General features: G+C 54.7%; 1 protein-coding gene across 7 annotated transcripts in view; it reads left to right on the top strand.

Annotated features, from left to right (window-relative positions):
* Positions 1–25,505, top strand: part of Piezo1 (piezo type mechanosensitive ion channel component 1) — a 67,744-nt gene that overhangs the window by 41,662 nt on the left and 577 nt on the right. For 3 of the 7 annotated variants that reach the window (XM_031341675.1, XM_031341673.1, XM_031341671.1), the window contains exons 3-50: positions 2,195–2,317; positions 3,211–3,253; positions 3,371–3,509; positions 6,352–6,517; positions 6,644–6,857; positions 6,944–7,115; positions 7,220–7,306; positions 7,386–7,473; positions 8,420–8,520; positions 8,834–9,091; positions 9,706–9,817; positions 9,899–10,077; positions 10,159–10,307; positions 10,457–10,639; positions 10,887–10,999; positions 11,311–11,471; positions 11,617–11,793; positions 12,355–12,480; positions 12,570–12,770; positions 13,174–13,378; positions 15,308–15,412; positions 15,954–16,107; positions 16,181–16,424; positions 16,504–16,600; positions 16,697–16,868; positions 17,397–17,486; positions 17,566–17,666; positions 18,117–18,188; positions 18,553–18,653; positions 19,184–19,277; positions 19,353–19,409; positions 19,500–19,672; positions 19,793–19,899; positions 20,043–20,249; positions 20,456–20,714; positions 20,783–20,971; positions 21,101–21,413; positions 21,772–21,907; positions 21,995–22,142; positions 22,263–22,477; positions 22,623–22,781; positions 22,867–23,014; positions 24,099–24,287; positions 24,356–24,448; positions 24,539–24,711; positions 24,777–24,899; positions 25,082–25,161; positions 25,245–25,461. In XM_031341675.1, coding sequence (XP_031197535.1) covers positions 2,195–2,317; positions 3,211–3,253; positions 3,371–3,509; positions 6,352–6,517; positions 6,644–6,857; positions 6,944–7,115; positions 7,220–7,306; positions 7,386–7,473; positions 8,420–8,520; positions 8,834–9,091; positions 9,706–9,817; positions 9,899–10,077; positions 10,159–10,307; positions 10,457–10,639; positions 10,887–10,999; positions 11,311–11,471; positions 11,617–11,793; positions 12,355–12,480; positions 12,570–12,770; positions 13,174–13,378; positions 15,308–15,412; positions 15,954–16,107; positions 16,181–16,424; positions 16,504–16,600; positions 16,697–16,868; positions 17,397–17,486; positions 17,566–17,666; positions 18,117–18,188; positions 18,553–18,653; positions 19,184–19,277; positions 19,353–19,409; positions 19,500–19,672; positions 19,793–19,899; positions 20,043–20,249; positions 20,456–20,714; positions 20,783–20,971; positions 21,101–21,413; positions 21,772–21,907; positions 21,995–22,142; positions 22,263–22,477; positions 22,623–22,781; positions 22,867–23,014; positions 24,099–24,287; positions 24,356–24,448; positions 24,539–24,711; positions 24,777–24,899; positions 25,082–25,161; positions 25,245–25,461 — 7,213 coding nt within the window. The other 4 variants (XM_031341677.1, XM_031341672.1, XM_031341674.1 and 1 more) reach the window with 3 other exon arrangements.

Below are 25,505 nucleotides of genomic sequence, written 5' to 3'. Positions count from 1 at the left end.
GTGGTGGTGGTGGTGGTGGAGGTGGAGGTGGAGGCGGAGGTGGTGGAGGTGGTGGTGGTGTGCTCTTTCTAGAGTGGTCCACCCAGCCATCCCCAGGAGTCAGGATTATTCTAGAGGTCAGGGTTTATTCTGTAGAGGCTGCCACCACTGAGCCAGGTCTTTCTCTCCTGGTGCTCCCTGCTGTGCTAGGCTCCTCTTGTAATTAGACTGTAGCATCTTCACTGTACTTCGGTGCCTACCGTAACCCAGGAGGACTCTCCCAGAGACCTGCTGCCCTCTAACTTCCATGGTGCCTTCTGTTCCACCACAGAGATGGCCTACCACCCTCCACCACATGCCTTCTGCTCTCACTCAGATCTGTCCTGAAGTGCCCTCTCTGTGACTATAGTTGTGACCCTCAGTGGTGACAGTTCCTAAGGAGGACTGTGTCCTATAGAACAGGTCTCTACCATACATTGTTTATAGCTGGGACAGTCAACATTGAGCTCCGACCTCTGCTCATGCTCCTGTCCTTCCAAGCACTCAGGACCTACCACAGGGTCCTGAGGACCCTCCTTAATGGTTCTGGCAGGAACCAGCCACACCTTTACCTCTCAATGTCACTGGAGGAAGGGTCCTCTGGCTGTGATGTCAGGGTTGCTCTTGGTGATAATCTTATCCTATGGTCAGGCTTGTCTCTCATTTGTTCTGATACCCTCCCAGAGGTTGGGCACCGGAGAGTACTTGGATCACAGCTGGAGCATCATCCCACCTTCTGGTGCTCAAGGCTTAGCTCAGGGAGCCAGCGAGACAGGGTACCTGGCCAGATGCACAATGTGGCTGAGTACTACAGCCTTCTGGGATGGGGCCTATAGGGAGGAAAAATAAAGGACTGGGTGTCACCAATGAAGTTGGGCCAGAGGGTGATCCCCTCTGACTCTATTCCACACATTTGGATTGTGCACAGGAAACTGCACAGGACAGACATACTGGCAATGGTAGCCTGGGGAACAGAGGACCGATGTGATGCTCTTGGACTATCCTTGTGGGAAAAGATCTGTGGCTCTGAGGTTTTCAATGATGGTGGCCTCAGTAGCCTTGTGGTTTGATTTGATCTGGTAGCTACAGTGGGCTGACCACCCCAGGCAAAGAGCTAGAAGCTAGCCCGTCTCCATCTAGGTGTGAGATGTCCTCCCACTCTCAGAGGGCAGTCACAAGAACCAGGGCCCTATGTCATCTCTGTCTGTCAGCAGCCAAGGGCCTCCCTGCTGGGTGGGCTAGCTGGGGTGGTTGGAGGGAGAGCATGGCTGCGGAACATTCTTAGTGTGAATGTTTAGCCTGCCAAACACAGCGCGCCCCTGTGTGACAAGGGTCCCATGGTTTGATGGCTGACTCCTGACTGGTGTCTTTCCCATGAAGTGATCAGTGGAACAAGATCTTAGAGAGCTCCTACTCAGGGGGGCCGGAGGTGGCGGCTCTATCCTGTTTGCCATGGCTTTGTGTGACCCAGTGCCTGAAGCTTCTTCTCTGTAACTCTCCAAATGGAGGCAGCTGGCAATCGGCAACCCACTTTTCCTAGAGGCATTTGGCCCCCGCCGCCCAGGCCCCTTCTCTGGGATACCGACTTCCTTGTGACTTTATTTCCAGCCTCCATACAGAGGCAAGTGAGCATAGCAATAAGGTTTTCTTGTTTTTCTGTTTGCTTCTCCTTCTTCCCAAGACCTATTTGTGATATCCCTATATGCTAACTAAATAAGAAAATTAAATTACGTCTTGCCTGTTCAGGGGGCTTGGACAGCGTAGGTCTTTGGGGAGCAGGGTGCGACTGCATGTACCAGGATAAGCAGGAAGCAAGACCAGTTTAGCATCTGGGAAAGAGGTGCTCCCTAAACTTCCCTGAACAGTCTCTGGCAGTCCTTTCCCCATTCTGGACGGACATTCTCATTTAGAAACCAGAGTCACAACAGCGTCTGCCAACCAGGCACCAGTAGGTGCCCCCGGGAGGGAACAAGCATCCCTGTGGGTCACTTTCATCACTGGAGGCTTCCGCTGCCTCCTGGATGGCACTGAGTCCTCGCAGCCGGTCCCCTTGCCCTGAGTCTGTATCCCCACTGAGTGTGTGTCTCAGGCATGTGGACAGGGTCCGGTCTACCTGGAGGCTACAGTCATCGAAAGCAGTATCCCACTGATCCGTGCTCTGCCCATTCTGTCACAGGTCATACAGGTCGCCTGCTCCGTGCACTACTCTGCCTCAGCCTCCTCTTCCTGGTGGCCCACCTTGCCTTCCAGATATGCCTACACACCGTGCCTCACCTGGACCAGCTTCTGGGTCAAAACTGTAAGTGATGGAGGAGCAACTGGGGAAGCGGGGGGATATGAAGACAGCAGTCCTGGGAGAGAGGGGATGAGGATGCCAGCTGGGAATCTCAGGCCTCCAGCCTCATTGGGCTATCCTGCCTTACCCAATATGGGCTGCACCCAGGTGCCTGACCATGATATATGTGTGACCCAGATGGCCGAGCCCACATGCTCCTGACAGTGATGTGGTCAGTAGAGCCAGGCCAGTCCCAGAACAGCATCAGGTGGAACAAGCCTCAGGGCTTCCGGGTCTCCCTGTCAACATCTTCCTCCTGTGCCTGCTTGTAGCTTAGTGTATGTCTGCGTAACACCAGGGGTCCTCGGTGTCCCTGTCCATCCTTAGTGTCTCTGCCCTTGTACTACCTGTGCATAGCGTCTCCAGTGGGCACTTGCCTTCTAGTCAGGCAGAGACTGATACCAGCTCCCTAGCTTTATGTGTAGAAGACCCGGGCTTCAAGTCTCTACCATTCTGGGGCCCAGTTGAGTTTCCCAGGCCATTTCTAGCCCCGCCTACTTGAGAGTTCCTGCTGTCCCACCATTCACAGCCAGGCCAACCAGGCAGCATGAGTCTCCCTGGCTGCCTTCAGTTCCCTTGTCCGTAAAGATGGCATTTCCAGCCAGGCATGGCACTTGGGAGGTCAGGAGGATCACAGTGAGTTCGAGGCCAGCCCGGTCGAAATAGTAACTTCCAGCCAGGATTATTATAGAGAGACACTGTCAAAAAAAAAAAAAGACATATTCAGCATCACTGATATGCTGTCTTACATGAGATCACTAGCAGGCATGCCCATAGGGCCCCCCAGACCTCACAGGAATAACCACCAGGCATCCTGCCTGGCCTGGAAGCTCCTTCTTCAAGCCCTTTCTCTACAGGCAGCCTTTGGGCGAAGGTGTCTCAACACATAGGGGTTACAAGGTAAGATCTGCATTCCCTCTCCATCCCTGGGAGCCCCCCTCTGGGTTTCTGAATCCTAAGAATGGGCTCACATCTCCTCACCCCTCTCTCCCACTCTTCTCTCCCTGCCTTTCACAGGCTGGACCTGAAGGACATCCTTAACACCACCAGGCTGGTGGCCCCTGACCTGGGAGTACTGGTGTCATCCTCTCTGTGCCTTGGCCTCTGTGGACGCCTCACAAGGAAAGCCCGGCAGAGTCAGCGTACCCAGGAGCTGGTAAGGGACTGTGGCAGCCAAGGTGGGGGTAAGGGTGTTAGTGCTCAAGTCACACTCTGACAGTTTTAGACGTGTGTTGTTTTATTTTATTTCATTTGGTTTTGTTTGGTTTATTTGAGACAGGGTTTCTCTGTGTAACAGAGCCCTGGCTGTCCCAGAATTCGATATGTAGACCAGGCTAGCCTCAAACTCACAGAGCTCCATCTGCTTCTGCCTCCTGAGTGCTGGGATTAAAGGTGTGCACCCACTACCACTGCCCAGCGACAGTTTTGATTTTAACATATGTAGACTTTTTTTTTTTTTGGTTTGGTTTTTTGAGACAGGGTTTCTCTGTGTAGCCCTGGCTGTCCTGTGCTATGGGAACTGTCACTTGACAGCCAAGCTGAACTATATATACCAATCTGGGTTAGAACCTGAGGGGTTGTGGTTGCCTCCTTGCATGACCTGAGGCCGTCTCAAACTTATTCCTAGGGTGAGCCAGGTCCTGCCACTGTTCCTAGGGGCCACAAGTGGACACTGAATACCCCTGTGCCCTGTTCAAGGGTTGTGCTCCAGGTTCCCCACACCGTGGTAGGCTTAGGCTGTCCCCCCATCCCCCGAGCTAAGATAGGATTTATGGCCACCCAGGTGTCTTGGTGCAGGCACACCCTGCTCTCAGACAGCAAGTCCCAGAGCCCATTCATCACCACCTGACACTTGCTGGGCTCTAGAGGAAACCAGAGAGGGGTAGGGACTCCAGAAGCCTCAGGAAGTGGGGGCCTGTGTGGAGCAGTAAGGATCGGGTAGCTTGGGGGCGGGGGCATCTGTCTCTATCAACAATACTCCCTTTCTTCCTTTGCCTGGAATTGCTCATTTGTCACAATGCTTCTCAAGAGGTTCCCAGAGCCTAGGCCAGGTCATCTTATCTTCCACCTCAGGGATGTGTCCTCCCCCCTGACTAGCACAGGACACCTGTGTCTTCTTCCCTCACATCCTCCTCACCCACGTCCTCACTGGCCTTACTTCTACCTTCTCTGGGCTTGTAGAAGGGGTGAGCTCAGAGACCAGCCACTCTGTCTCCAGGCCTGGCCTCCAACCTTCATGCTTCTAGTCTGTGATCCCTGGGATCTTGATAGCCGCCTCAGCCAGATGGCCCTTAAGGGCAGGATCTGCAGGCTCTTCTTTTATGCCCAAGCCCCACAACTTTGCTTTGCAGATGGGCAGCAGACTGAGAGATTAAGCCACTTTCCTAGGGCTATACAGTGTGGAGACTGTTGATGTTGGGAGGTACTCATACCATCGAGCTCTAGAGTCAAGGCACTCAGCCTGAGTACCCAGGATCCTCTCCACAGTTCCCACAGGCACAGTTGAGGATATGGGCTGCCAGAAGCTGGCTTGAGCTAAGGCTGCTGATGACAGCCCGTGTTCTTTTCCGCCACACTCTGGCCTTCTCTAAGACCTAGGATCCAACTCTGTTCTGGGAAACCTTCTATCAGTGCCAGGGAAGACAGGTCCTGTCAGGTCTGTCTCCTGCTCCAGGCAGGGACTGTCGAGTTTCTTCCCTGGTAGCTCATCACTGCTGTCATTCTGAAGGGTCAAGGAGGGCTAGTGGTGGGTTGGTGAGATGGCTCAGCGGGTAAAAGCACTGACTGCTTTTCCATAGGTCCTGAGTTCAAATCCCAGCAACCACATGGTGGCTCACAACCACCTGTAATGAGGTCTGATGCCCTCTTCTGGTGCATCTGAAGACAGCTACAGTGTACTTATTTATAATAATAAATAAATCTTGGAGTTGGAGCAAGCAGGGTTGACTGGAGCAAGCAGATGTCCTAAAAGTCAATTTCCAACAACCAGACAAAGGCTCACAACTACCTGTACAGCTACAGTGTGTACTCATATACATAAAATAAATAAATAAATCTTAAAAAAAAAAAAAGAGGGCTATTGGCTTTTCTGGGATACAGAAAAGCTGGAAAATGCCCAATTGGAGAGCTGGAGGTACTGCCGCTGCTGTGTCCTCCAGGGTCCTCCCTCCCTCCCTAGAAGCCCCATAAGGTACAAATGTAGCCTTGCTCTCTCTGACCTATGGGACTGGAGCAGTCATCTGTCACCTCTGGATCAAGGACTATGGGTCTGGAAATGCTGTAAAAACTGTTAACATAGGTCACATGGTATGTGTGTTACCACTCTTTCCCAGCTACATGGTGGCTCACAACCATTTGTAATGGGATCTGATGCCTTCTTCTGGTGCGTCTAAAGACAGTGACAGTGGCTGGGCGGTAGTGGCGCACCCCTTTAATCCCAGCACTTGGGAGGCAGAGGCAGGCGGATTTCTGAGTTGGAAGCCAGCCTGATCTACAGAGTGAGTTCCAGGACAGCCAGGGATACACAGAGAAACCCTGTCTCAAAAAACAAACAAACAAACAAACAAAAAAGACAGTGACAGTGGACTCACATATATAACATAAATAAATCTTCTAAAAAACCCAAAACACTCTTTTCCTCTATCGTAAAAAAGCCTCTTCCCAGGAACCCAACAAAACTGACAGGATCTTCAGAGACAGACCTGGGGCCTGGGTGGCTGTCTTGTCTTTTAGGGCAAGATGGGGCAGAAAGAGATGCTTAGAGTGTTCCAGAGAAGCTGGGGCATCCTCGACCTGACCTGGCAGGATCTCATGTCTCAGAGTAGGATGGGGTTGTGGGGGTGCCCACTCTGTGAGAAGGCAGAGAGGATTGTTTCAGGCTGCGGGTGATGTCTGAGGGACAGCTGTGGGACAGGCTTCATCTCTTACTTCAGCTAGGCAGATCAGGCTAGAGCGGCTTCGGGGGTGATGACCCTGATGTCACTTCTCCATGACTTCAGCAGGATGATGACAATGTAGATGATGCCCCAGCCGTGGGGCTGCAGGGAGCCCCTGCCCTGGCAACCAAACGCAGGCTGTGGCTGGCCTCCCGCTTCCGGGTCACGGCCCACTGGCTGCTGATGACCTCCGGACGGATGCTGATCATTGTGCTGCTGGCACTGGCAGGTACCCTGGGGCAGAGAATAGAGTCTTGGCACTGACAGGCAGAGTGGTGGTGGGGTGACTCAGGGCTTCCCGATGAGCCAGGCCAGGAGTGACACAGAGTGCCTGTGCCCACCTCATCCCCTGTAGGCATAGCCCACCCTTCAGCTTTCTCCAGCATCTACCTGGTGATGTTCCTGGCCATCTGCACCTGGTGGGCCTGCCACTTTCCTCTCAGCCCCTTGGGCTTTAACACCCTCTGTGTCATGGTGAGCTGCTTCGGTGCCAGCCATCTCATTTGCCTATACTGCTATCAGACACCATTTATCCAAGACATGCTACCGCCTGGCAGCATCTGGGCCAGGTAAGGCTTCTTCATAGCCCCGCCCATCCAGCCATAGTTCTGCTGCCTGCAGCCCTGGCAGTCAATGGCATGGCCTCTCTCAACAGGCTATTCGGTCTCAAGAACTTCATAGACCTCCCTAACTGCTCCAGCCCCAACACACTGGTACTCAACACTACGCATGCCTGGCCCATCTATGTGAGCCCTGGAATTCTGCTGCTGCTGTATTACACAGCCACCTCTCTCCTGAAGCTCCACAAGAGCCGTCCCTCAGAGCTGGTGAGTCCCTGCTGTCAACTCTGTTGGCATCAGGCACGCTGGTGAGGCGGATGTTCTAGGGACTCCCAGCCCCAGAACTGCACTCAGGGTTGTGATCCCCACAGAGGAAGGAGACTCCCAGGGAGGATGAGGAGCATGAGCTGGAACTGGACCAGCTGGAGCCAGAGCCCCAGGCTACGGGTGCCACCCAGGTGAGCAGGTGGTACAGGGTATTGGAAAGTGCTGGGGAGTCATCCGCCAGAGGCCATTTAACCCATGTATCTTCTGCAGGGTGAGATGCCCATGACCACGGAACCTGACATTGACAACTGCACCGTGCATGTACTAACCAGCCAGAGCCCCATCCGCCAGCGTCCACGTAAGTTACAGGCTCTGTGGCCATGGGATGCCCTCCTGTAAGCATTTACTAGCAGGGGCCCATTCGCTTTGATCTCTCTCTGTGGGCAAGTCTAGACTGCCCCCTGGTGGCCATAGGCCTTATACGCACTGCTTGACTTAGGCTTGAAACTCCTAGGGCCAGTCCTATGGCTAAATAGCTGACCTACCAGACCCTTTGGATGGCCCTCCAGGTCTCCCATTTTCTGTTCTCAGGTGGGAATTGGCTACCCATGGCTCAAGGCCCCAGAATCCTCTATCATTCTGAGCGTGCTGGCATGGGGGTTTCACTGGTCTGCATTACTGTGGAGACCTTTAGATCTTCTTCTAGGTCCTTATTTTCTTTTCCTTGAACTTAAAAATATTTAATTACATTTATTTATTTATTTATTTTTGGTTTTTCAAGATAGGGTTTCCCTGTGTAGCCCTGGCTGTCCTGGAACTCACTCTGTAGATCAGGCTATTTATTTATTGTGTGTGGGGTGTCAAGCTATTGTGTGCATGTGGAAGTCAGAGGACAACTTATAAACCTTGGTTCTCTCTTTCTACTATGGTGCTTGAACTCTGGTCCTCAGGCTTGGTGCCAGGCACCTTACCCTCCTGAGGCATCTCACAGACCTCCACTTTTGCAACTTGTCATTGTGTGATGTGTGGGAGTCACCGATCTGAAAGGGCCATCTCCTGCATCAGACTCTTAAAAAGTGAGGCCAGGAGGGTTTGGCCAGGCTCACATGACATTCTAGAAGGGGTCAGATTCTTCTCCTGTTTTTTGGCCAGCATCCACTGTGGCTGCCTGGTGGGCCTGGCCCCCTCCACCTGTAAGGCCCCGACACTACAGATAACCTGCTCCATGTTTTAGGGCCACATTGAGAATGGGGGAGGGACTCCACATGGTTCCTATATAGTAGCTAATCTCAGTCCCACTCCAGTACGCCCCAGGCTGGCTGAGCTGAAAGAGATGTCACCGCTACATGGCCTGGGCCACCTCATCATGGACCAGAGCTATGTGTGTGCCCTGATTGCCATGATGGTAAGGAGCAGCCCCGCCCCCACCCCATTCCCAGGAGGAACAGCCCCTCCTCCCCCCACCCTCCCAGGAGGAGCGGCCCCCGGGGCCACTGTAGTCTTCTCATAGAACACAGGGAGGTGGGGTGTAGTTCATTTCAAAAACTGAGACACAGTCAGGAAATAATGCTGGAACTGCCCATGTATGCCACCAACATCCCATAACTGTGCAGTGTGTGTATGCACGTGGGCTACCTCATGGGAGGCCTTCCCGTTGGGGGCTGAAGCGCTGGCAGGGTGTTTCATGCAGTCCCTGCTGACTGACCCTGGCTGTGCAGGTGTGGAGCATTATGTACCACAGCTGGCTGACCTTCGTCCTGCTGCTCTGGGCCTGCCTCATCTGGACCGTGCGTAGCCGCCACCAGCTGGCTATGCTCTGTTCACCCTGCATCCTGTTGTACGGACTGACGCTCTGCTGCCTGCGTTACGTGTGGGCCATGGAGCTCCCCGAGCTGCCCACCACCCTGGGCCCTGTCAGTCTGCACCAGTTGGGATTAGAACACACACGCTACCCCTGCCTGGACCTCGGTGCCATGGTGAGTGTCATCCACCGTATCTAGGTAGGGGGTCGGATTTCTCCCTGGGAACCCAGGAAGGTAACAGGGCTCTGCTCATTGGCCGTTGGTTTGTTGGGTAGAGATTGAAGGAGAGTGTGTCTGAAGTCAACAGTGGGCTTCTGCAGGTTCACCCTAGAATGTAGACGTTGTGACTGAGTGAGTGGCAGGCTGTCACAATATCTTCCATGCTGAGTGTCCGTGTGTATTCTGCCTGCCCGACAGGGCTGCATTGTGTAGCATTGAGTGTCCATGACTCACATCTGGTCTGTTTGGCTCTTGGGTCATCCAAGTATCCCTGCATGAGGCAGGTGTGATGTTGACTGCCCACTGTAACCTGGTGGAGTTTAATATATCTCAAGTGAGGCTATATGTGTACTAGTGTATGTGTATGCATCTGTATACATGGGAGTGTAAACTGTGAGTCTGGCCGAAGTATGTAAGATTTTGAGCCTGTGTCTCTGAGGCTTTCATGTACTTCCGTGGATCTGTGATTGTATGAACCTACACATGTGAGTGAGGTTGAATCTGAGGTTCTGGAAGATAAGAGGCTGAGGGCTTCCCATGGCCCTCTGTGACACTCCTGCTCCCCACAGCTGCTCTATCTGCTCACATTCTGGCTCCTCCTGCGTCAGTTTGTGAAGGAGAAGCTGCTGAAGAAGAAGAAGTTGCCTGCAGCGCTGCTGGAAGTCACCGTGGCAGACACAGGTGAGCGGGACGCAGGAGCCTCCACCCACACTGCCCTCTCTCTGCCTAGGCTGTCACTTCACCTTCTGTCCCACTCTGCAGAGCCCACACAGACCCAGACGCTACTGCGGAGCCTCGGGGAACTGGTCACAGGCATCTACGTCAAGTACTGGATCTACGTGTGCGCCGGCATGTTCATCGTGGTCAGCTTTGCTGGCCGCCTGGTTGTCTACAAAATTGTGTACATGTTCCTTTTCCTGTTGTGCCTCACGTTGTTCCAGGTGACCGTGGTGACGGGCAGGTAGGGCTCGTAAGTGGGGCTCTGTCCCTCACCTGCCCTGCTCACCAGCCACCACCCGCAGGTCTACTACACCCTGTGGAGGAAGCTGCTCCGCGTCTTCTGGTGGCTCGTGGTGGCCTATACGATGCTCGTGCTCATCGCAGTGTACACCTTCCAGTTCCAGGACTTCCCCACCTACTGGCGCAACCTCACGGGCTTCACGGATGAGCAGTGAGTAGGGGTAGCGCTGAGCACTCTTGGGGCTGTAACGGCTCCATCCTTGTCCCTGTCCCATGCTCGGACTCTCTCTGATCCTGTTCACAGTGGCTTCTGGGGCAGGGCAGAATGAGGGGCTGATGGATGGCACTCTCTTCTGCCAGGTTGGGCGACCTGGGCCTAGAGCAGTTCAGCGTGTCAGAGCTCTTTTCCAGCATCCTCATCCCTGGCTTCTTCCTGCTGGCCTGCATCCTGCAACTACACTACTTCCACAGACCGTTCATGCAGCTCACCGACCTGGAGCACGTGCCGCCACCAGGCACCCGCCGCCTTCGATGGGCTCACAGGTTTTCTGCCTTCGAGGGCCACGGGTGTTTTTGGTCTACGGGAACTGGGGATGACACTGGAGGCTGTGTCAACAGGGCTAGCAGACCGTCCTGAGCTTGAGCGGGAGCTATGAGGTGGCTTTAAGCCGTGGAGACCTGGCCTAGAGTTTACAGATGGACCAGTGGAGATGTTGTATGGGGACAGTGGCAGCCTTAGGGAAGGGAGAGCCAGGGACACGGGCAGGAAGTGACTCTTGGGCTTCCCCAGGCAGGATGCTGTGAGCGAGGCCCCTCTGCTTCAGCATCAGGAGGAAGAAGAAGTCTTCAGGGATGATGGGCAGAGCATGGATGGGCCCCACCAGGCCACACAGGTCCCCGAGGGTGAGTCTGGAGGGGGTGCGCAGAACACAGCCCCATAAGGCACACAGGGTGCTAAGAAGCATATCCCTGTTCAGTTCTGCCACCTCCTGGATATTGGTTTGAGGAAGGCAGGCCATATATATCCCTCTCCCTTGAATCTTGCCCCTCCTTGCTGAACCCCCCTCTCTCCACCACCCCTTTATTACTTCTCCCTTTCCCTTTTACTCCACTCCCTAAATCTCACAGAGCCTCCTCTTCCTTACTAAGCTTTCTCACTTCTATCTACCTCTTCGCCAAGGCCTATCCCGCCTCACTGAGCCCCACCTCCACAGGTACAGCCAGCAAGTGGGGCCTGGTGGCTGACCGGCTGCTGGACCTGGCAGCCAGCTTCTCCGCTGTCCTCACCCGAATCCAGGTGTTCGTGCGGCGCTTGCTAGAACTTCACATCTTCAAGCTGGTGGCACTCTACACTGTCTGGGTGGCCCTGAAAGAAGTGAGTGTCCCAGCCTGGGCCATTTCCTTGTCTGAAGCAGGGTTTTGTTGGTTGCTCTAGAGCCAGACCTGCTAGGTTATGACAGTCATCCTGGAGTCTAGTCCTGGTGCTGCCTGGTCTGCTCACTGCCATCTGTTCTCCACAGGTGTCTGTGATGAACCTGCTACTGGTGGTGTTGTGGGCCTTCGCCCTGCCCTATCCGCGCTTCCGGCCCATGGCCTCCTGCCTGTCCACTGTGTGGACCTGTATCATCATTGTATGCAAGATGCTCTATCAGCTCAAGATTGTCAACCCACATGAGTACTCCAGCAACTGCACTGAGGTACGGGCATGCGAGCATCCCTAGGGCTCAGGGGCCGCCTGAGGAGTTGCCCCAGTGACTCCTCATGGAATGTAGAGATGGGGCCAGGGACTCCTGCAGTGAGAGTAGAGGGGCCTCAAGACAGCTATGCCTAGATTCACCTGGCTTCATTCTTTCTATTTGGACATCTATTTATACCTCTGGCCTTGACCTGTCCCCTTCCACATCAAGGTGGCCCCAAGACTGATGGCCCTGTGAACCTCTGGTAGGGCAGCTATTGTCTACCTTGGACCCAACCTGGTGCTTCAGCTGTGGGATGGGCTTATGATAGCACCTACAGGGGTGGAGAGATGGCTCAGTGGTTAAGAGCACTGGCTGCTCTTCCAGAGGTCCTGAGTTCAATTCCCAGCAACCACATGGTAGCTCACAACCATCTATGATGGGATCCAATGCCCTTTTTGATGACAGCTACAGTGTCTCATATGCATAAAATAAGTAAATCTTTTAAAAAAAGATAGCACCTACAATCCCCACTTCATCCAGGTCAGGGATCTGGGGGCTCATGTTCACCCCTTCTTGCAGCCTTTCCCCAACAATACCAACTTGCAGCCCTTGGAGATCAACCAGTCTTTGCTGTACCGTGGCCCTGTTGACCCTGCCAACTGGTTTGGGGTGCGGAAGGGTTATCCCAATTTGGGCTATATCCAGGTGAGTGGGGACTAGCAGCCAGGGCAGATGGTCCTTGATGGTCCCCACTGACTTCTGACCCCCACTGACCCCTGGCCCCACCTTCACAGAACCACCTGCAGATCCTTCTGCTGCTGGTGTTTGAGGCCGTGGTGTACCGGCGCCAAGAGCACTACCGCCGGCAGCATCAGCGGGCCCCTCTGCCTGCCCAGGCTGTGTGTGTAGACGGCACCCGCCAAAGGCTGGACCAAGACCTGCTTAGCTGCCTCAAGTATTTCATCAACTTCTTCTTCTACAAATTCGGGCTGGAGGTGAGGCTGGGCGTCCTTTCGGCAGGAATGATAAGCAGGAGATTCCTCTGAGCATCTCTAATGATGCCCACGTACTGTAAACACAGCCCATCCTGAGGCTAGCCGAGAGGTCTAGCCCAGGAAGGTCAAGGAGGTTGGATTGAGTCCTCCCTGGCAGGGGTAGACCAAGGCTGGCCACTGTCTGAAGCTAAAGTCTTCCCCAGCCGTGGTTCCTCATCCCTGAGCCTTGGCTTCCTCTAAGTATGATGGAGATGTGTCTAGATTGCTGTCCTAGGTCTGGAAGACTGCTCCCCCCGCCCGCTCCCGTCCCCAGTAAAGATGAGCCACTCTATGGCCTCCGGGCAGGCAGGGCTGCTCTGAGCTCCCCTCTTACTTTTATATTCATCCCTTGTATCCCCTCTAGATCTGCTTCTTGATGGCCGTGAATGTGATCGGGCAGCGCATGAACTTCATGGTGATCTTACACGGCTGCTGGTTGGTGGCCATCCTTACACGCCGGCGCCGTGAAGCCATTGCCCGTCTCTGGCCCAATTACTGTCTGTTCCTCACACTGTTCCTGCTGTACCAGTACCTGCTGTGCCTGGGCATGCCTCCCGCACTGTGCATTGGTAAGCCACAGGCTTGGTATCTGTGGTTGCATAGAGACGCCTGGGCTGTTTCCTGTTCCCCCTTCTGACCTTTGCACAGCTCCACACCTACATTCTTGCCAAGGGACCCCGTTATATCCTCTGTAGCCTGAATATTGTCTCTGGACCACTTGAGCCACAGCTGTGATATTTCACACGGTCCTAAGTTGGCTTCCTGAAGGCAGAGTGATGCTATGCCCGCAGGGCTGCGGCCTCTCCTGACAGCCTATGGCAGCAGCATCCTTGTCAGGCATGTAGTCTGTAGTAAAATGGCACCAGCTCTTTTTGCAGCTGCTCTCAGTTTGGCCTTTCTTTCTCCTGTGTTCTCTTGTCTCTTTCATCTAGCCTATGACATTTCTGGACAGCCAGGTTGGTGGCTTTGCCACATGCCTTAAAGGTTGGATGTGCCTGGTTAAGCATGAGGAACTTTATGGGCACAGAGTTCATTGCGGTCCATGTGGTGGTGTCACGGGCCTGGTGTGGCCCATGACTGCCCATCTGACCTGTTCAAGCAAACTTGCCTGCCCACATCTGGGTGCTGCAGACACAGGGCCAACACAGGGTGACTGTCCACTGCTCCACAACGGCTTTTCTTTCCGTTCTCGTGTGTCTTCAGTCTTCTACTAGCTTCTCAGTGGGGGAGAGCTTGCATTTTTCAACTATGTATTTAAAGGTTTTTTTTTTTTTTTTAATCATCCTAAGGGTGGGGATGGAGCCCATGATTTACACAAATGTGCTCAGCAACTCACTTAAGCAAGTGCTCAGTCACCGAGCTACACCCTAGTCCCCGCTCTTTGCTTTAAACAAAGTGGAAAGTGTTTCGGGTCCTCAGATTGTCCTCCTGTCCCAGTTTGTGGCCATTCAGTAGACATCCCTGGCTCACCCACCTCTCTCTTCCAGCTGGGTGGTTCCTAGGGCTTTCCTTGTCCTCGTGTCCATGGTGAATGAACAGCCTTTCCTCCCTGTGAGATTGCCTGGGATATCCCACCTTATGTGGGTTGTGTACCTGGGACGGTTCCACACGTTTCTTAGAGGGCCCTGGCTCTTTTTTTTTTTTCTAAAGATTTATTTATTATTATAAATAAGTACAATGTAGCTGTCTTCAGACACACCAGAAGAGGGCATCAGATCTCATTACAGATGGTTGTGAGCCACCATGTGGTTGCTGGGATTTAACTGGAGACCTTCAGAAGAGCTGTTGGTACTCTTACCCACTGAGCCATCTCACCAGCCCCCAGGGCCCTGGATCTTGACAAGTATGCCCAACTCCACATGTCCCTTTGTGCAGATCTTTGAAGTCAAACTGCCCCCCACTTGGGCATCAGTCTATAATGTGCCCAGTTCAGTAATGTCACAGAGTGGAATGGTGCAGTCTGTCTCCGTTGCAATTAAAGAGTGCAGGAGAAATCCCTCAGTTGTGCTTTCTGTGAGAGGTTACGGCAGGGTCCTTGAGGTGTTCCTGCTCACTTAGGAGCCTCCCAGGTGTGGTTGCCGAGGCAACCACATCCAGGGTATATAGTAGTTGAAGGATATCTGGGTTAGTTCTCGCTTTATTTTATGTTTCATGCTATAAAATTGTATGAACCATAATTCATCCCAAACACTGGCATCTCCTTGGGAGGCACCTGCCCTGTCTCAGGTGAGGGTCAACACAGTCTTGCCCTCTGGCCCATCTGTGGGTTCCAACCTTATCCCTCCCATCCCTCCAAGCCTGGCGTAGTTTCTGCTTAGAGATCATGGCCTGTTAGAATCTCTGAATCTATGGGTCAGTGCCCCTGAGACTGAGAGAGTGATGTGAGAACGGGTTCTGATCACACTGGAATATGTGATACCATCGATGGCCTCTGGGGCTCCTGGCAGCAGAAGGAATGAGGACAGCTTTTGCCCTTTCTAATGTGCCCCCATCCATAGACTATCCATGGCGCTGGAGCAAGGCCATCCCCATGAATTCTGCTCTCATCAAGTGGCTGTACCTGCCTGACTTCTTCAGAGCCCCCAACTCCACCAACCTTATCAGTAAGTGCAACCCCATCCTTACCCCAGGGCACCTGTGGCAGGAGAGCTTAAGGACTCACAGGCAGGGTGGGGTGCTTGCTGGATACACAGGGACCTTTGTCTGGAACCAGCAAGAGGTCAGGTTGTTCAGGCGTTGACATTTGAGTGGCACTTTATTCCATAGGAGAGCCATGCCATCCTGCAGCCCCACCCAGATGGAACGGAAGGTCTGACCCTCATACACACAAAACATGTCCCAGAGTATGCACACACAATGATACGGACCTGTGTGTTCACAGGTGCGCACAGCAATGGCCTCAAAGGTGCAGGGAGATCCACTGCAGCCCACATTCCCTGACAAACCTGGTGTGTCCTCAGTAGGATGCCTTCCTATTTCCAGCTTTTATGTATAGACACTTTCTCAGTTGTGAAATGGGAAGAGTCCCTCAGTCCCTGACAGTACATTCCTCCTCCACCTCCTCCTCCTCCTCCTCCTCCTCCTCCTCCTTCTCTTCTTCCTCTTGAAAGCTGCATGCCCCACAACACCTTTCCTGTCCTGCAGGTGACTTCCTCCTGCTGCTTTGTGCCTCCCAGCAGTGGCAGGTGTTCTCTGCCGAGCGAACGGAGGAGTGGCAACGCATGGCCGGCATTAACACTGACCACCTGGAGCCCCTGCGTGGGGAACCCAACCCTATACCTAACTTCATCCACTGCAGGTAGGTCCTACACTGGCTACTCTGAAGCACTCGCTTAAGGGGCTGTAACCTCAGTGATGTCTGCCCTTGCCAGGTCCTATCTGGATATGCTGAAGGTGGCCGTCTTCCGTTACCTGTTCTGGCTGGTGCTTGTGGTGGTGTTTGTCACGGGGGCCACCCGCATCAGCATCTTCGGGCTGGGGTACCTGCTGGCCTGCTTCTACCTGCTGCTCTTCGGCACCACCCTGCTGCAGAAGGACACGCGAGCCCAACTTGTGCTGTGGGACTGCCTCATCCTCTATAACGTCACCGTAATCATCTCCAAGAATATGCTGTCGGTGAGCGGACCACCCACACGACACCCCCCACCCCCACCCTAGGGGCCCTGGGTTAACCTGCCCCCACTCCCGCCCCCAGCTCCTGTCCTGTGTCTTTGTGGAGCAAATGCAGAGCAACTTCTGCTGGGTCATCCAGCTCTTCAGTCTTGTATGCACAGTCAAAGGCTACTATGATCGTGAGTGGGCAAGGGATGTGGGTGAGGGGCAGGCTCAAGGAGAGCCACTGCTCTCCAGCTGCTGACCCCTAGCCAAGCTGGCCCTCTACCCCACAGCCAAAGAGATGATGACCAGGGACCGGGACTGCCTGCTGCCTGTGGAGGAGGCCGGGATCATCTGGGACAGTATCTGCTTCTTCTTCCTACTCTTGCAACGACGTATCTTTCTCAGCCACTACTTCCTGCATGTCAGCGCTGACCTGAAGGCCACGGCCCTGCAGGCTTCCAGGTCTGCCCAGCAGCTTCTCCTTGAGGTGGAGAAGTGTCCCCCATCCTCAGCAGGGGTTTCTTCTACAATAGCATCTCCACTTGATCCCATTACCTAAAGGGAGACCAGAGGACCCCTGGCAGCTTGGTATCATAAGGGTTGCCCTTATTGCCTATGGCTGGACACACTAGAAGGCAGTGTGGCCTCCAGTGGCCTGAGTGGCCCTCAGCTGGAGGGCTATGACATGGTATCACGCTCGCAGCAGAGGTCTCTGCCCCTGGAGCTAAACTTAGGGTCAGCAGCTTCACCTACCTACCCCAGAGTCACCACCCGATGTTCTTTTCTGGGATGGTTTTCTGCCCCAGAGAAAGAGGTGACAGATGTGTCTTCTCTCAGCTGCCGGTGGCAGGTGTCTCCCTGCACGTGCCTCAGTGTGAGGAAGAGGGGCAGGCAGGCTCTCTAGGCACTGGGGTTGAGCCCAGGGACACCCAGAGGTAGAGAAAGCACATGCATCTGAGATAAGTGCTAAGGTTTTGCTCTTCCCTGCAGGGGCTTTGCCCTCTACAATGCAGCCAACCTGAAGAGCATCAACTTCCACCGCCAGATTGAGGAGAAGTCCCTGGCCCAGCTGAAAAGACAGTAAGTAGGTGTTACCTGGGCTAGGGACCCTATGACTCTTCCGGCCAGCCTGGCACTCAGAGCTCCTCCCTACTTGCAGGATGAAGCGCATCCGTGCCAAACAGGAGAAGTACAGGCAGAGCCAGGCAAGCCGTGGCCAATTCCAGTCCACAGGCCCTCAGGATCCCAGCCAGGAACCAGGTAAGTGTGGACGGAACTCCCCATCTCAGAGGGTGTACCCTAGACACCACACACACACACACACACACACACACACACACACACACATACACACACACACACAACTACATTCAGGTATGTGTACTGCTAAAGTCTTCCTGTACCTGTGCAAGTGGTATATCACAGGGTCCCACTCCTTTGTCCTGTGCTACATGTAAGTGATGTGCCACGGGACCCTGCCCCAAGTCCTGTGCCATGTGGTGTGTTCCCCCTTTGTCCCTGTAGGCCATATGGCCACCCGGGACTGTCTACCTGCACTTGTGTCCCCTCTGAGACATGTGGCATCACATGGAACCTTGCCACTGCAGGAGTCCTGTGTCTGTTTCTGTCCCTGCCACGTGTCCTTGTGCCCAAGACAGGCTGCCCTCACGACCTCCCCTGCTTGTTCACGCTTGCCTTGCCCCTCCACAGGGCCTGACAGCCCAGGGGGCTCCTCTCCGCCACGGAGACAGTGGTGGCGCCCCTGGCTGGACCACGCCACAGGTACCCTGCCTTGACCCCTCTGTATTCCCGCTGTTGACCCTCCTGCCTACTAGCTTCACCTACTAGCTTCACCTTGTCCTGTCTGGTCGTGTCAGGCCCTCTAACCTGTGCATGGTTCTCTGTTCTGTGCATGGACTACCTTCCCCATCCTGCTGAAACCTGCATGGGATGGTCCTAGTGGGAAGGGTGGCACTCAAGCAAGAGCATGTGGGTGGGAGATGCTGAGCAGGGGCATCATTCTTAATGATGGGTTTGCTACCACCCAACTCAAAACTAAACATAGGAACTCCAGAACTTTTGAGGGTCCTGCCATGGAGACTGGCTCTCACTCATACATACTCTTTCTTACCCCTGCTGACTATAGTCATCCACTCTGGAGACTACTTCCTCTTTGAGTCAGATAGCGAGGAAGAAGAGGAGGCCCTACCTGAGGACGCCAGGCCTGCAGCTCAGAGTGCCTTCCAGGTGAGGTGGAGCCATGCCTTCCTGCTCTGTCTATGGAGTTCTGAGCGGGGCAGTGTACAGGAACAGATATCCAAGGGCCATGGGATCCAGCTCCTATATGTCAGGAAGTCTACCTGGCCCAGGCAGCTAGGGGTACAGGCTGTGATGTGAGGGTCACAGGTCACCAATTGCCCCTCTGCTCTCTCACCCTCCTCCTTACCTAATGGGCTCTATGCCTAGTCTAAGAGAAAGGCCGTGTGTGCCTACTGGAAACTTCTATCATGGGACCAGGAGAAGACCTTGTCCATCTTTGAGGCCCTGGCACTGGTCATGCTGGACAGCTGCGTGTCTGTCTCTGGAGCCCATTTCCAGAGAGTACTTGGGGAACTAGAGATCCGCAGTTGGGGAGAGCAGGATCTGGTCCGTGGCTGGCCATTTCTAGTATATGGCTGGCCCGTCGTCATCTTCCTTGGGAGGGGACCATGATGCCAGGCTGAATGGGCATTTCAGCTAGAGATGCCAGAATCCTAACCAAGAAATCTGACTGGCAGATGGCATACCAGGCATGGGTAACCAACGCCCAGACAGTGCTGAGGCAGCGTCGGGAACGGGCACGGCAGGACCGGGCCGAGCAGCTGGCTTCTGGTGAGTTGTGTTTGGGAGTTTCAGTAGGAGAGCTGTAGGTCTACCTGATACTGATTATGTCTGACTGTATCATAGGAGGTGACTTGAACCCAGATGTGGAGCCAGTAGACGTCCCAGAGGATGAGATGGCAGGTATGTGTGCTTGCTGGGAAGGGGACAGAGGGCTGAGGGCTCTTATGGTTGGCTAGCCAACCCTCCAGTACCATCTTGCCATCTCTGTAGGTCGAAGCCACGTGATGCAGCGGGTGCTGAACACCATGCAGTTCCTGTGGGTGCTAGGCCAGGCCACAGTAGATGGGCTGACACGCTGGCTGTGTGCATTCACGAAGCACCACCGCACCATGAGCGATGTGCTGTGTGCAGAGCGCTACCTGCTCACCCAGGAGCTTCTTCGGGTAAGAGCCACTTGGGCCAAGCCCTTGCTATACTTCATCCCTATTGCTACCTGCTGAGCCCATGTGGAACAGAGCTGGGCCAATCCCAGAGGCCTGAGAGCTTCTCCATCCTCCCTGCAGGGTGGAGAGGTGCACCGGGGGGTGTTAGACCAGCTTTATGTGAGTGAGGATGAGAACACACTGTCAGGTCCCATGGAGACCAAGGATGGACCCAGCACAGCCTCAAGGTCAGTGCAGGGCCCAAGGGGCTGGGGTGAGTAGGGGTCCCCAGGAGGAGCCATCAGAGCACAGCACTGTTCTGTCTCCATTACTCCTTGTCCTCCCGGCACCAGTCCTCCACCCTTCCCTCTTGTAACCTTTTCTCCCACAGTGGGCTGGGAACTGAAGAGCCTTTTAGTAGCGTGACAGATGACACCAGCAGCCCCCTGAGCACAGGCTATAACACCCGCAGTGGCAGTGAGGAGATTGTCACCGATGCTGGGGACCTCCAGGCTGGGACCTCCCTGCATGGCTCCCAAGAGCTTTTAGCCAATGCTCGTACCAGGATGCGCACAGCCAGTGAGCTGCTGCTGGACAGGTGGGACAGGACTAGGCTGTGTGCAGGTTTTCAAGGGAATTTTCCTGGGCAGGAAGCCAAGGGGAAAAAGCTGGGTGAGGGAGGTAGGAGCTGGCTAGGCCCAGGCCTGAGATCAGAGTCTGTCTATTGCCATGGCTGTGGGCAAGGCTCTGCACCCTAGGGGTGCTCTTGGCTCTTGCCCCCAAACTCCTTTGGTCCTGCGGTAGGCGCCTGCATATCCCTGAGCTGGAGGAGGCCGAGCAGTTTAAAGCACAGCAGGGCCGGACGCTGCGGCTGCTCAGAGCCATGTACCAGTGTGTGGCGGCGCACTCGGAGCTGCTCTGTTACTTCATCATCATCCTTAACCACATGGTGACAGCCTCAGCTGCTTCCCTGGTGCTGCCTGTGCTCATGTTCCTGTGGGCCATGCTGACCATCCCGAGGCCTAGCAAGCGCTTCTGGATGACAGCTATTGTCTTCACCGAGGTGGGTAGCAGCAGCTTGTAGGGTGGGGGCTGGGCCACATGGCCCATGCTGAGTGCCCTGTCCTGCAGGTCATGGTGGTCACCAAATACCTGTTCCAGTTCGGCTTCTTCCCCTGGAACAGCTACATTGTGCTGCGGCGCTATGAGAATAAGCCCTACTTCCCTCCGCGCATCCTGGGCCTTGAGAAAACGGACAGCTATATCAAGTATGACCTGGTGCAGCTCATGGCCCTCTTCTTCCACCGCTCGCAGCTACTGGTGAGCCCGCCAGCCAGTGCAGGGATGGCAGGGCTGCCTTGGCAACTCCAGGCATTCCTGAACCCAATCGCCTAGTCTGGTCTCAGCATGACCTGGGTCAGGCTCCTCACCAACCCATATCCTCTATAGTGTTATGGCCTCTGGGACCATGAGGAGGATCGTTTCCCCAAGGACCATCGCAGGAATAGCGAGAAGGACCAGGAGGCCGAGGAAGAGCCAGAAGCTAAGCTAGAATCGCAGCCTGAGATGGGCACTGGGCATCCCAAGGAGCCGGTGTTGGCTGGTACTCCCAGGGACCACATCCAAGGAAAAGGAAGTGTTAGATCCAAGGATGAGATCCAAGATCCCCCAGAGGACCTTAAGCCCCAACACACGAGGCACATCAGCATACGCTTCAGGAGGAGGAAGGAGACTTCAGAGCCCAAAGGAACAGCAGTCATGGGTGAGAGCCCAGGCTAGATCCCTGCCATGTTACTGGGAGGGAAGGAGACACAGATGACCCCTCAGTTGGAGATGGCCAGCCCAGCACAGGGACAACCCACTGGGAAGAGACAGCCTACACAATTGCTCAGTGCTCTCCCTGTATCCATCCTTGGAGTTGTCCCTACACCCTGGATGAGTATATACGGGCTGAAGTCTCGAGGCCAACCAAGGAGAGGACACAGTAGCAGTTGCCTCTCTCTGGTAACTCTGGGAAGTTTTCTGTGCTGTTCATGATGTGGGGTGAGGTCAGCCTGTTGGAGTGGATACCCAGTCCCTGGTGGGCTCAGTGGCACTTCCCCGGACATAAATACCCACAGAGGCTGAGCACGAGGAGAGAGAGGAAGGAAAAGAAGCTGCAGGGAGAAAGAGGCCACGTCACACTAGAGAAAGGTTGAAGGTTCGGGAGACAATGAAGGCAGCTGGGCGCCGTCTGCAGAGCTTCTGTCTATCACTGTGAGTAGCCTGGCTAGGAACAGGAGGGGTGTTGGGGCAAGAAGGTAGTCCCCAGATCTATACCCTCTGAGGGCTTTCCATCCACAGGGCCCAGAGCTTTTACCAACCCTTGCGGCGTTTCTTCCATGACATTCTGCACACCAAGTACCGGGCGGCCACCGATGTCTATGCCCTCATGTTCCTGGCCGACATTGTCGACATCATCATCATCATCTTCGGTTTTTGGGCTTTTGGGGTAAGTTGGGACCTGGGACCCCAGAGTGGATGACTGGCCTCCAGGTCTTTGGAGTGCATGGGCTTAGGACCCTGAGGTGTACTGCGGCTCCATCTCCCCAACCTGTACCTTCTGCTACAGAAACACTCTGCAGCCACGGACATCGCATCCTCACTGTCAGATGACCAGGTGCCACAGGCCTTCCTGTTCATGCTGCTGGTCCAGTTCGGCACCATGGTCATCGACCGTGCCCTCTACCTGCGTAAGACTGTACTGGGCAAGCTGGCCTTTCAGGTGGTCCTGGTGGTAGCCATTCACCTCTGGATGTTCTTCATCTTACCAGCTGTCACTGAGAGGTAGGTGATGTTAGGCACTGCAAGTTGGGGCCTCAGTCTGTCCTGAGGTACTGTATGTATTCTCTGGGTGTGGCACAGCTCTGGTTGGCCTCCAGAACCATTTGTCATGTTCACCTTCCCTGACACCCTGTCCTGTCCCATCCAGGATGTTCAGCCAGAATGCGGTGGCACAGCTGTGGTACTTCGTGAAGTGCATTTACTTTGCCCTGTCCGCCTACCAGATCCGCTGTGGCTACCCCACCCGTATCTTGGGCAACTTCCTCACCAAGAAGTACAACCATCTAAACCTCTTCCTTTTCCAGGGGTGAGTGTGGTCTGCCTAGGGATCATGAAGAGCAGTCAGAAGCCATTGCAGGCTGTCCCTGCTGATGGAACCCTGGCCTTGGCAGGTTCCGTCTAGTGCCATTCCTGGTGGAGCTGCGGGCTGTCATGGACTGGGTATGGACCGACACCACGCTGTCCCTGTCCAACTGGATGTGTGTGGAGGACATCTATGCCAACATCTTTATCATCAAGTGCAGCCGAGAGACAGAGAAGGTGCTGGGGCAGAGGGGATGGATGGGTACTTCTTGGGAATTCACAACCTGAATGCACAGCAGCTCAGGGAAGGGAGCTTTCTAGGACTCTTGTGGACGGCAACTGGGCCATTGGGTTTGGGTGGAAGGGACTATTAGCTGTTTGTTACAAGGACTGTTTTGTGGTTTAGTATATTCACAAAGGACATGTGCTCACCACTGCAGCCAGCTTTAGGCCATCACCTCATGTCCTAATGCCCAAGGAGGACATTTAAGACATGTCTTCTTTATTGCTCTCCATCTCCACTCCACCCTTGGTGGTCTATAGTCTCCTTGCTGTGAGTTTGCCTGTTTGCTTACACAGAACCATTTGGTACCAGGCTTCCTTGCCTTAGCAGTGCCCCTCCACCTAGCAATGCTCCCAAGATCCTTCCTTGTAGCAGGTCAATACTCCCACTTAAAGCCACCTAATCGATCCTGTGCAGTGCAGAACCCCTGACGTGTCTGCCGCTTTTCCGTGGACGGACTGCTGCTGTTCTCACTGTGTCGCCCTACACGTGGCACGTGTGAGGTCACTGTCCAGTGAGGAACAATGCTCAGATCATACCCTGCATGTACTGAGGTCAACTGTTCCATTTGAAAGCTTAGCATGTCTATGTGCATGGGTCTGTGCACGCATGCAGGTGCCCACGGGAGCCAGAAGAGGGCGCCAGATGCCCTGGAGCTGGAGGTACAGGCAGCTGTAATCCACCCAACATGACTTCTGGAAACTGAACTCTGATCCCTAGCAAAGCAGTGCGTTCTTACGGTCACTTCTGAAACATTAGTTTTTAAAATATTCTTCCCTTTCGTGCCCACTTCTGGTGTTCCCCAAGCATCCTGGCCATGTCTAAGGTGGTCACACCAAGCTCTCTGCTCCAATGACCCTGCCTGCAGCTGTTTAGAAAGTAGGCTCCCTTCCACTTTGTGAGTGTGGCATGTAGCTAATGTCCCAGCCCACCACACTGAAGGTTATTTCTGGATCTCAGGCCTATTCGGTGACATCAGCTTGAGGCTTAGAGCCTGTGGCTAAGAGCCTGGGAGGGTAACCCGTGTCTCCCTTCCAGAAATACCCCCAGCCCAAGGGACAGAAGAAGAAGAAAATCGTCAAGTACGGTATGGGAGGTCTCATCATCCTCTTCCTCATCGCCATCATTTGGTTCCCTCTGCTCTTCATGTCACTGATCCGCTCTGTGGTCGGTGTCGTCAACCAGCCCATTGATGTCACTGTCACCCTCAAGTTAGGCGGCTACGAGGTGAGTAGCTGGCCACCAGCCCACCCAGTCCTCTCAGGGCTCTGTGCTAACTATACTTCCGTCCCCAGCCACTGTTCACCATGAGCGCCCAGCAGCCGTCCATAGTGCCGTTCACACCCCAGGCCTATGAGGAGCTGTCCCAGCAGTTTGACCCCTACCCAGTAAGTAACCTGCACTGGACCCACGTGGTGTGAGGTGAGCTGGCAGGGGGAAAGTGGCCTGCTGCCCCTAACTGAGCATGCCCCACACAGCTAGCCATGCAGTTTATTAGCCAGTACAGTCCTGAGGACATCGTCACCGCACAGATCGAGGGCAGCTCGGGGGCACTGTGGCGCATCAGCCCACCCAGCCGGGCCCAGATGAAGCAGGAGCTCTATAACGGCACAGCCGACATCACACTTCGCTTCACCTGGAATTTCCAAAGGTGGGTCCTGTTCTGATGAGGGTCTGGGGGACACCCCACACCACCTAACACTGCCTGCTCTCCAGGGACGTGGCCAAGGGTGGCACTGTGGAGTATACCAACGAGAAGCACACCTTGGAGCTGGCCCCCAACAGTACAGCACGAAGACAGCTGGCCCAACTGCTCGAGGGCAGACCTGACCAGTCAGTGTGAGTGGGGGCCACTGTGGGGCATGTGGGCTGGAGGGTGCAGATGCCCCTGACCTGCTGACTCCTCCCACAGGGCCCAACTGCTCGAGGGCAGGCCTGACCAGTCAGTGTGAGTGGGGGCCACTGTAGGGCATGTGGGCTGGAGGGCGAAGATGCCCCTGACTTGCTGACTCCTCCCACAGGGTCATTCCCCACCTCTTCCCCAAGTACATTCGTGCTCCCAATGGGCCTGAAGCCAACCCTGTGAAGCAGCTGCAGCCAGGTGAGTGTGGGAGTGGGGTACAGGGATACAACCTAGGCCGGGGACGGGCTGGAGCCTGACTCTAACCACCCTACTCGACTCAGATGAGGAAGAGGACTACCTTGGTGTGCGCATCCAGCTGCGGAGGGAGCAAGTAGGCACCGGGGCCTCTGGGGAGCAAGCCGGCACAAAGGCCTCCGACTTCCTCGAGTGGTGGGTGATCGAGCTGCAGGACTGCCAGGCAGACTGCAACCTGCTGCCCATGGTCATCTTCAGTGACAAGGTCAGCCCACCTAGCCTGGGCTTCCTGGCTGGCTACGGGTGAGTACTACAGAGGGATCTCCGAGAGCCCCAGGAGAGTCAAG

Source organism: Mastomys coucha, unplaced genomic scaffold (genome assembly GCF_008632895.1).
Source record: "Mastomys coucha isolate ucsf_1 unplaced genomic scaffold, UCSF_Mcou_1 pScaffold22, whole genome shotgun sequence".
Lineage (NCBI taxonomy): Eukaryota > Metazoa > Chordata > Mammalia > Rodentia > Muridae > Mastomys > Mastomys coucha.
Note: the sequence above shows the minus strand (reverse complement) of the source record. Positions and strands in the feature narration are given on the sequence as shown.